The sequence below is a fragment of the Myotis davidii genome, unplaced genomic scaffold, assembly GCF_000327345.1.
Source record: "Myotis davidii unplaced genomic scaffold, ASM32734v1 scaffold641, whole genome shotgun sequence".
Taxonomy (NCBI): Eukaryota; Metazoa; Chordata; class Mammalia; order Chiroptera; family Vespertilionidae; genus Myotis; species Myotis davidii.
The window spans coordinates 1,516,567-1,525,946 of record NW_006293232.1 but is presented as its reverse complement, the minus strand read 5'-3'; the positions used below and the strand labels follow the sequence as shown (position 1 = coordinate 1,525,946).

The following is a 9,380-nucleotide window of genomic DNA, read 5'->3' as shown; positions in this document are numbered from 1 at the left end:
AGAGAGAGAGAGAGAGAGAGAGAGAGAGAGAGAGATTACATATGAATGGGTTTGCCATAGAACCTCATCCAAAAATACTTTTTATTGGCCTGCTAGCTGCCTAAATTATTATTATTATTGTTTGTTTTTCTTTGTATATAACTTAATGCAGTTTTTTTTTTAAAAGAATACAGAATTAGGATTCAGAAAAATTGAATGAAGAGTTGTTCATTGTGTCCACGCTGTTTCTCTTCCCTGTTTCTCATAAGCCTCGTTGGTAAAATGTGTGTAATAATAGTTGTCCTGATGGTGTAAAAATTCTTGAAAAAGTAAGAGCCCTTTTACAGCTGGTTCTTGTGTCCTCCTGAACAAGGAACTCAATCCTTCCCTTTCCAGTCTGCTTCCTCCAGTTCAGAGAAAGGCCTACTAGTTGCTGCTGATTCATCATTTAAATGGAGAGCAAACATGTCTCAAACGTGGACATAATATCTAGAATGATCCCAGGCTTTCCCTCAAGGACATTTGTTTTATCCCTTGTCAAAGCAAGGAGGGGGATGAAAAGAAATTTCTAATTACAAAGAAATATGCTGAAATGAATAGCCATTTTTTGTGGTGAAACTATGGCAGGGGCTAGGTCAGTGATGGCGAACCTTTTGAGCTCGGCGTGTCAGCATTTTGAAAAACTCTAACTTAACTCTGGTGCCATGTCACATATAGAAATTTTTTTATATTTGCAACCATAGTAAAACAAAGACTTATATTTTTGATATTTACTTTATATATTTAAATGCCATTTAACAAAGAAAAATCAACCAGAAAAAATGAGTTCGCGTGTCACCTCTGACACGCATGTCATAGGTTCACCATTACTGGTCTAGGTGACTTCTCTTGCATCTTTTAGCATTTCATAAGCACAGAAAATCAGAGAATCTTAAAAACACTTCAATATTTACATATACAGAAGAACATTTATAGTTTATGAGCAAAGTATAAGAAAGGACAAAAATGAATATCTGCACACTCACTACTGCAGTGTAAGAAAGGGATTATTACCAGTAGGTCATTTGAAGCCCCATTAAGCCCTCCCTGATGCAATTCCTCTCCCTCCCCAGACTTAACCACTGTGGTGACTATGGTGTTTGTCTATCCCAGGGCTTGTTTTAAAAGCACAGATGGCAATACTCTCATGCTGAGAGTACTCTTTTGCAACCTGCTTGTTATGTTCATGTTGACGTTTGTGAAGTTTACCTACACGGATGCATGTGAACCTACTCCAGATATTTTCAAACATATATATGACATTAATATAGTGCTGCATTCTATGAATATACTGCAAACATATACATGTGATATTAGCACAGTGTTGCAGTCTATGAACATACTGCAATTCAGTTACTGTTTTTCTGTTGATGAAAATGCAATTGATTTCCATTTTTATTATTACAAACAATGCTTTTTTGAGCATTCTTGTCCATGTCTTCTGATGCAAATAAGTTTTTCTAGATTTTAGTCTCAGTAATGGAACTGCCAGGTCTCAGGATATGACATATTCAACTGTAGTAGGTGATGCCACATGGTGTTCCAGGGAGAATGTGCCAGTTTGCAGTTCTACTAGCAATGTGCAAGGGTTGCCATTGTTCCTCAGTCTTACCAACTGCATATTCTGAGGTTTCTTAATATTTTCCAAACAGATGGATATAGAATGGTTTCTCACTGTGATTTTTATTAATGAGGCTGAGCAGATTTTCATATGTTTATTTGCCACTTGTGTTTTCTCTTCTGTTATATACTTATCCATTCTTTTTTTAAAATTTTGTTTTATTGCTTAAGGTATTACAAAGAGTATTACATATGTCTCCTTTTTGTTTTGCCCCTTTACCTTTCCCCGGCCTCCCCTAACCCCCAGTGTCTTGAGTCCATTGGTTATGCTTATATGCATGCATACAAGTCCTTCGGTTGATCTCTTAACCTCCCCCCCCAACCCTCCCCACTGTAGTTTGACAGTCTGTTCAATGCTCCTCTACCTTTGTATCCATTCTTTCTTTTTTCACAACAAACAACTTTATGCCTCAGTTGTACAATCTAAAAGTTAATGGTCACAGGAGTGCCATCCTGAACTTGGAATGTATAACCTTCAGAGGTAGTTTCTGGGCACAACATTTTGATCTTCCTCTTCCTCTACAGAAAAATATTTCTCAATCAAGTTTAGTGACGCTTTGTACACAGACTCATTTTCATGGTATTGTAGAGCTTCAATTTTGTCCAAACCTCCACATTCTTCAATCATTATACTTAGTTTCTCAGTTTCACCTAGTTTCTCAGCAGCCTGGAATATATTTGAAATGGCATCCAGAATAAACAGAATAATTTTGGCATCTTTTGCAGTTAAGAGGTTCATCAGTGGTTCTATTACGCCACAATGAACGAGGTATACAATTTGTTCAACTGTTCCACCACTTGTTTAGTTGCTCACAGCCCATACAGCCTCCTTTTGTGTCTGAAAGTCCGCCTTAGCAAGAACAACAATGAGGAATGGGACTAATCCATGATTCACAACTTGCTGTATCTGGTCCTGGCGGCCAGCTGTGATGTTTGACATTGTCCACGTAGCTTCCTTCTGAATATTAGTTTTGGAGTTCATTAGTAGGCTGGGAAAGATGGCAAGTGCTCCTGCATCTATTACAACTTGCGTCTGTTCGTCTGTCCCAGTGACAATATTTCCTATGGCTCTTAGGGCAGGAGTCACAATTGGCAATTCAGTAGCTCCTAGGAGCTTCACAAGTTGGGGCACAACTCCTGTTTTCACAACCATTTCAATCCGTTCATTTGGACCATCAGTAAGGTAGGAAATGGCCCAGCAGCTATCTGCTAATACTTCTGGATCATCATGATGCAGGAGACGAACTAAAGTAGGAAGAATCTGCTCAACAGCATCTAATGGGGGTACAGGATTCTTGTTGCGACAAAGGTTTGAAAGTGTCCAGGTCAGATTACGTAAGTAACCACACTGCAGGAAAAGAAAAATGCAATGAAAAGTCCTGTTTTCTGAGGTGGTGGGAAAAATAGAATCAACAAGTGAGTAACTTACTGCTAAAGATGACATATCAGGAACTGCTAGAAGAGCCAACAGTGGGTCAACTGCACCATACTTGATAACCAAGTCTCGGAAAGCTGAACCATCACCTGCAATATTTCCTAGAGCCCATACGGCTTGTTCACTGATGTGAGTTTCTATTTATGCCTTTGACAATGTCCTCAACAGACCAATTTACAGTGCCCTGGTTATTACAGTTTTCCTGCAGTGGAGACATAGCATCATCGGGAAAGGAACTCACATTTCTTCTTTTCAGCATCTGGTCATCCTTCTTAGCTTTCCTCAGCTCCACATTAACTTCTATTCGGCGCCGCCTCATTTCTGTACTGTCTTTCCCCTTGTTCTTGAATCTGCTAAGGTGGGCAGCTGGCGAATTAGCATTCTCATTGGTGGACATGGTTATGAGACAAAGGGAGAAGCTCCAAATAGGCGCTCAGGCTCTCACAGGAGACCCGTGAGCGGAGGACGGGCTGCGGTTCGGTTGCTCCAAGAACGTCTACAGCGGCTCAGCTCTCAAACGGTGTGTTGTGGTCCAACCCCAGCAGATCCAGGGGTTCCCGAAGGTGTGGATGGAGTCGGCGAAGAATGAAGGACACAGAGACAGTGTTCAGCTGATCAGCAGCCTAGCCAGGATCTCCAGCCAAGTTCTGTCCAGGATCTCCAGCCAGGTTCTGTGTTTTATTGTCTTGTTACATCTGTATTTATACCAGTTGATTTTAATCCTATCAATTTCTATTCCAAAGGTTAGGGCGTTTCTTATCTCCATTCCAGGGAGTAAAGATTATGTAGCTTAAGCGTGATTGTTCATAGTTAAAGTGATTAACTACCCGCCTGGCACTTAGTTAAAGGGTTTACTGATAAAAATCCTCACCTGGGGAAACAACCTTTCTCTGTGATTCTGATGTGCACTCAATGACAAAATCGCCTATGGATGCATTTCTCAGAACATATACCTGTTAGCTATAAACATAGTGGATGGAGTGCAGAAAGAGCCTTGTTCCTGTAGAAGGTTGCTGGCTTCTTCAGTCAAGGGATTTCAGCTGTCTTCAAGTCTGTGGTTTGGTTGTCCTTGTTGATCTGGCTAGCGGGCGGCATCATTGGCGATGGGCTTCCCGAAGCTTCAGCGAGTTGAAGGGCTGCATCAAAGGGTCCATCAGAGCCACTCTTGATGATGGTGTTAGTGTCCAGGGAGGAGTCAGCTGTGCCCTCTGGGTCGGCTGATATGGAGGATACCGGGGAAGAGGAGGAGGAGGCGGAGATCTCTGTATCCATTCTTTATTGGGTGATTAGTTTACTCTGATATAAAGAAGTTAGGAGCTCCTTATATCTTTTATAAATAGTAATTTTTTTATTGGTTATATGCCACTAATATTTATTCCAGCTTCTGGGTTTTCTTTTCATTTCTTTTGTTGCCTTTTAACAAACAGAAAAGACATTTTGTTCATTAAGGAACAAAAATTTTAACTTGGATATAGTTGAATTTATCATTCTTCTTTTATGACTGGAATGTATTACAGAAAATTTTTTTATAAACTGAAGTCATAAATATATTCTCTTATATGTTACACTAAAGTTTACATTTTGCCTTTCACCTTTGTGCCCTAATCCACTCAGAATGAGGATAACGTTGTCTCTGCACTATTTACTGACTAGCTGGTTCTTTCCCCACTGATTTGCAATGACCCCTATGTTATATGTAAGGAGAACCTACCCATACATGCAGGTCTGCTTCTGGGCTCTCTCCATTGAACTGTTTCTCTCCCTTAGCCAATATCACTCTGTTCAATTTTATTATCTTTATAATAACTCTTGATATATGTTAGGGCAATCCCTCCCTGTGCCATGTACTTCTTTTTTAAAGGACATTTGGGAATTTCTTGGCCCTTTGTTTTCAATTTAAATTTTACAATCATCTTGTGAAGGTCCATAAAAATCCTATTAGGGTTTTAATTAGAATTGCATTAAAGCTATAGATCCACTAAGGAGACTTGACATCTTTGGGATAGTAAGTCTTCCTTATCCATTTATTTAGGTGTTTTTTTAAATTAATCTTATCATTGTCTCCATAAAGTTTTCACATCATTTATTAGACTTATCTATGGATGCTTCATACTTTTGAAAATCTTATGAATAGCATTTTAAGTTATACATTTTTTTAAAAAGATATTTTATTGATTTTTTTTTACAGAGGGAAGGGAAAGGGGGAGGGATAGTGAGTTAGAAACATCGATTCAGCTGCCTCTTGCACGCCCCCTACTGGGGATGTGCCCACAACCCAGGTACATGCCCTTGACCGGAATCGAACCTGGAACCCTTGAGTCCGCAGGCTGACGCTCTATCCGCTGAGCCAAACCAGCTAGGGCCTAAGTTATACATTTTGATCTGTGTAGCTGGTATTTAAAATTCAATTTATTTTTTTTCAATTGATTTTTTACTAATTCAGAAAGCCTGATAAATTCTTTTTAATTATAATGTCTTTCCCTTGTTTCTCTTAGTTTTTTTAATGTAGCCAATCATATCATATATGAAAAATGCCAGTTAAGATAAGATTTATTGGAGCCTTGAGACAACAGACACTGCATGTGGCTTTGTAAAGTATAAACTTTTGATCTTGTCTCTTTTGTAAGTTACCTTATATAACTCTGACAGTTTTTACATTTACAGAACTCTTCAAAGTTTCCATCTATACTATGAATTTATTGCATATAGAATCTAGCTTAAGGAAAGGAAGTAAAGCTTTGCCTTTGGTACTCTTGGAAGGGCCCAAAGGGTGATCTCATCTCACTTCATCACTTCGTAGTTAAATACACTAACACTCAGAGACACTGAGTGACTTGTGAAAGTTATATTCCTAGCTAGGGGCTGAGCTTGGATGAGAACCATGTCTCTTGATTCTTGAGCAGGATTCTGCTACCCCAGATAGTTTTCATCTTTCTCCTCCACTTTTAGATCCTATTTGCCCAACAGGACCCTGGAATCCTCATCTTGTTCCATCGCAGGGCCCTACTGCCTCTGCCCTCCATTATCAACCCTTTCTAATTGAAGGGTCACACGTCACTTTCTCCATGTCCCAGCCATAAGAGTACTACCAGAGCTCAGTGTTGAATCTAAAGAGCCATTATTAATCTGAGTATCAATGACTGTTTATGGCTCAATGTGTTGCTCCTTGTCTAAAGTAGCTCGAATGCCTCACCTCGTGTGAACAACTAATCATGTTTCTAAGAGTTAAATTTATTGACATCTCACTATATGCCAGACAATGTGCTTAAGGATTTATATAAATTGTGTCATGGATATTGCGTGCATGATGTCATTATCTAATTGGAGCAATGAGTTGTAAGGGACAAGTCCAGTGAGTGATATATGTAGGGACAGGTGGGGTTATTCTGCCCCTTTTTAGTGATATCACTCAGGCCCTGATGCCTTGGGCATGGAGCCAACAGATGAGAGAATCCTGCCTCTCTTCCAGCTTCTTCAGCCCTCTGCCTGGTGAGTCCTCTGTGCATACTGCCGAATGCCCAAGCAGTGAAAATTGCTGCCTGGGTGGGATCACCAGAGCTGCTGTTCTAGACAAGATTCTCAGAGCCTGGATTGCCGACATGCCTGGGGTATTCCAGGGCTCTGAAACTCATTGTTTGCCAATGAAGTGGGGAGATATAGGACACCATATATGACTTACGTGAAGAAGAGCCCAGAGAAGAAGCTTTTGATGTAGAATTTATCATGATTTTACACCTATCAGGAAATTGCTTTAGTACCCATTTTACTGTTTGTCAGAGCAATAACAAAACAAAAGAAAACAACTATCAAATAAAAACTGTAAAAAAATAATCCAAATCTCACAAAATCTCTGTGGTGCCATTATTGTAGCTCTAGTTGAAATAATTATTTTAGGGCTTATTTATATCTATATCTATAGTAAAAGATCCAATATCTGCACAGCGCTTTGTGATTCAAAAAGCAGCACACTATAGCAACTTTGACTTGCAAAGCTGGATGTTTTTGAAGGCTCATTGCTCAGGTGCCAGTTTTAAAAGTTGGGGTGCCAGGTGTGGGGTTCAAACCCATTGTTTCTCAGGGAGAACCTTGGGTTAGTGAGTTCCCTCCTAATTGTGGGTCACCATACTGGGATGGATTCTTGGCAAGATTGTGTCTTAAGCTCTCTTATCTGCTTTGATGTGTGTGTGTCTGTGTGTGTGTGTGTGTGTGTGTGTGTGTGTGTTTCAGTCTCCCAATGTGCAAGAGTTGCTCAGCTAGTTTTTGGTGTATTTTTCCCCCAGAAGAAATTGTTCTGTATGTAGCGGTAGATGTGGGTGTCCATGGGACTAGATTAGTTCAGGATCCTCCTACATTGTCATCTTGAACTGGTCCCCTACAGCAACTTTGAGAAGATGGTTATGAGGAAACAGAGTCTAAACAATTAAGTAAATGACTGAAGGTTGATGTTTGGGTCTTATCCAAATACAGTGGTCTCTTCTTACCTACCTAATATTGCCATTACTTTGGGAAAATCAAGCCATGAATATATACATGTTCTTATGACCCACTAGGAGTGGGTGAATTTATATTGAAAGCAACTTATTTAGTGCCTTTTGAGAGTGTGTTCAAAATTCCCAGGATACCCTGCATTGTCTTGTTTGAAACAGTTATAAGACAGCCTCTTAGACAAACCCAGTCTCCTCCTAAATGTGTACTAATTTCTGCTGTACATATTTTTATTATCTGATTTATCTATCATTATGTTATAAAGTATAATATGTAGACTTGTGTGTAACCACTCCCTTTGTGTGTGTGTGTGTATGTGTGTGGTTCGGTGGAATGAGACTATAAAGAAGAATTCATTAATTAATGGTTTTCAACAGATAAACTGTATCTGATAATCTTCGCCAACAAAGCTTAAATCATCCACTGGGGCTCAAAGGTGTTAATCAGCATCTCAGTTTGTGTCAACAATGAGCAGAGCTCAACACTCAGACTAGAAAATAGAACTGGAGTGGGGGCGTCCAAGTGGGTAAGGAATGTTTTAATTGGGGTATTTAGGTTTTGGATGTTTTTACTAAGAGGACAAGATTTTAGCTAGATGAGCTCCCAGATGTGGGCTAGATGACACTGGAAGACATACAAGAAGTTAGAGACATTCTTAAGTCTCTATGACTCTGAAGTCATTATTCTCCAGGGAATCACTGCTAATTGATCAGAGCTGGCGACTAATATGAAATTTCTTTGCCATACATGATCTAGTTTAACCTCATGATTTTTCATGAAAGGTAAAAAGAGTCTAGGGCAGTGGTTCTCAACCTTCCGAATGCCGCAACCCTTCAATACAGTTCCTCATGTTGTGGTGACCCCCAACCATAAAATTATTTTCGTTGCTACTTCATAACTGTAATTTTGCTACTGTTATGAATCGTAATGTAAATATCTGATGTGCTATATGTGTTTTCCGATGGTTGTGACCTACAGGTTGAGAACCGCTGGCTCTAGAGAGTTTGAGTAATGTAGGCTTTGCAAATCTGTAAGGAATGCTAAAGATGTTCATTGTTTTTATCAAGGACAAAAGCCAAGTTAGTTTATAGCAATTCTCAAACTTTAGTGTGCATCAGAATCACCTGGAGGGTTTATCAACTCTGGACTCACCTCAGAGTTTCTGATTCGGTGGGTTTAAGGGCTGGCCCCCAAATGTGCATTTCTCACAAATTGTCACTTAATGTTGCTGCTGCTGGTCCAACAGACCACACATCTGAACTCAAATGTGACTACCATGAAAGTTCTCTTCTGCATTATTTCTAAGGCTCAAAAATATTTCATAAAATATGTACTTCTCTATTATTTTTAGCGAATAAACTTTAAGACAGGAGAAGAGAATATAACCAGTTTTTGTGATCTTTTTCTGCTGCTCTTAAGCCTCTGCTTTTGTGTATTCAATAAAACATTCATGTTGATTAATGTAAATGTGTAATCATTGGACAAGAGCCAGCATGGAGTTTAACACTAATTGGAAGAAAAACCAAATTGAGGTATATGAGAAAAGAATTAGTCAGAGGCCAAGGTAAGAATGGAGTAGGACATAGGAAACTAGAAAATAGGAACCATTTGAAAAATATATATTAGACAAAGCTTGGCATTTGGGAAGAAAGTGGAAAGATCTGGGCACCAAAAAATAAGATAATAACTCAAGTGTTATTAGATGACTTATCTTCAGTGGGTACATTCATTGCTCATAGCAAACAACTGAATGAATTACAGCTTGAATGTTTATATGGCCACCCCATGATATGGGGATGAGGCTTTTAAAAAAAATTTGTAT

At 39.2% G+C, this 9,380-nt stretch overlaps 1 protein-coding gene across 1 annotated transcript; it reads right to left on the bottom strand.

The window, feature by feature from the left end:
• Positions 1-2,061: 2,061 nt before the first annotated feature.
• LOC102767785 (importin subunit alpha-1-like) lies at positions 2,062-3,470 on the bottom strand. Its single transcript, XM_015565984.1, is given in 4 exon segments — positions 2,062-2,130; positions 2,132-2,986; positions 3,068-3,210; positions 3,311-3,470. Coding segments are annotated over 4 exon segments (1,227 nt in total).
• Between the last annotated feature and the right edge of the window lie 5,910 nt (positions 3,471-9,380).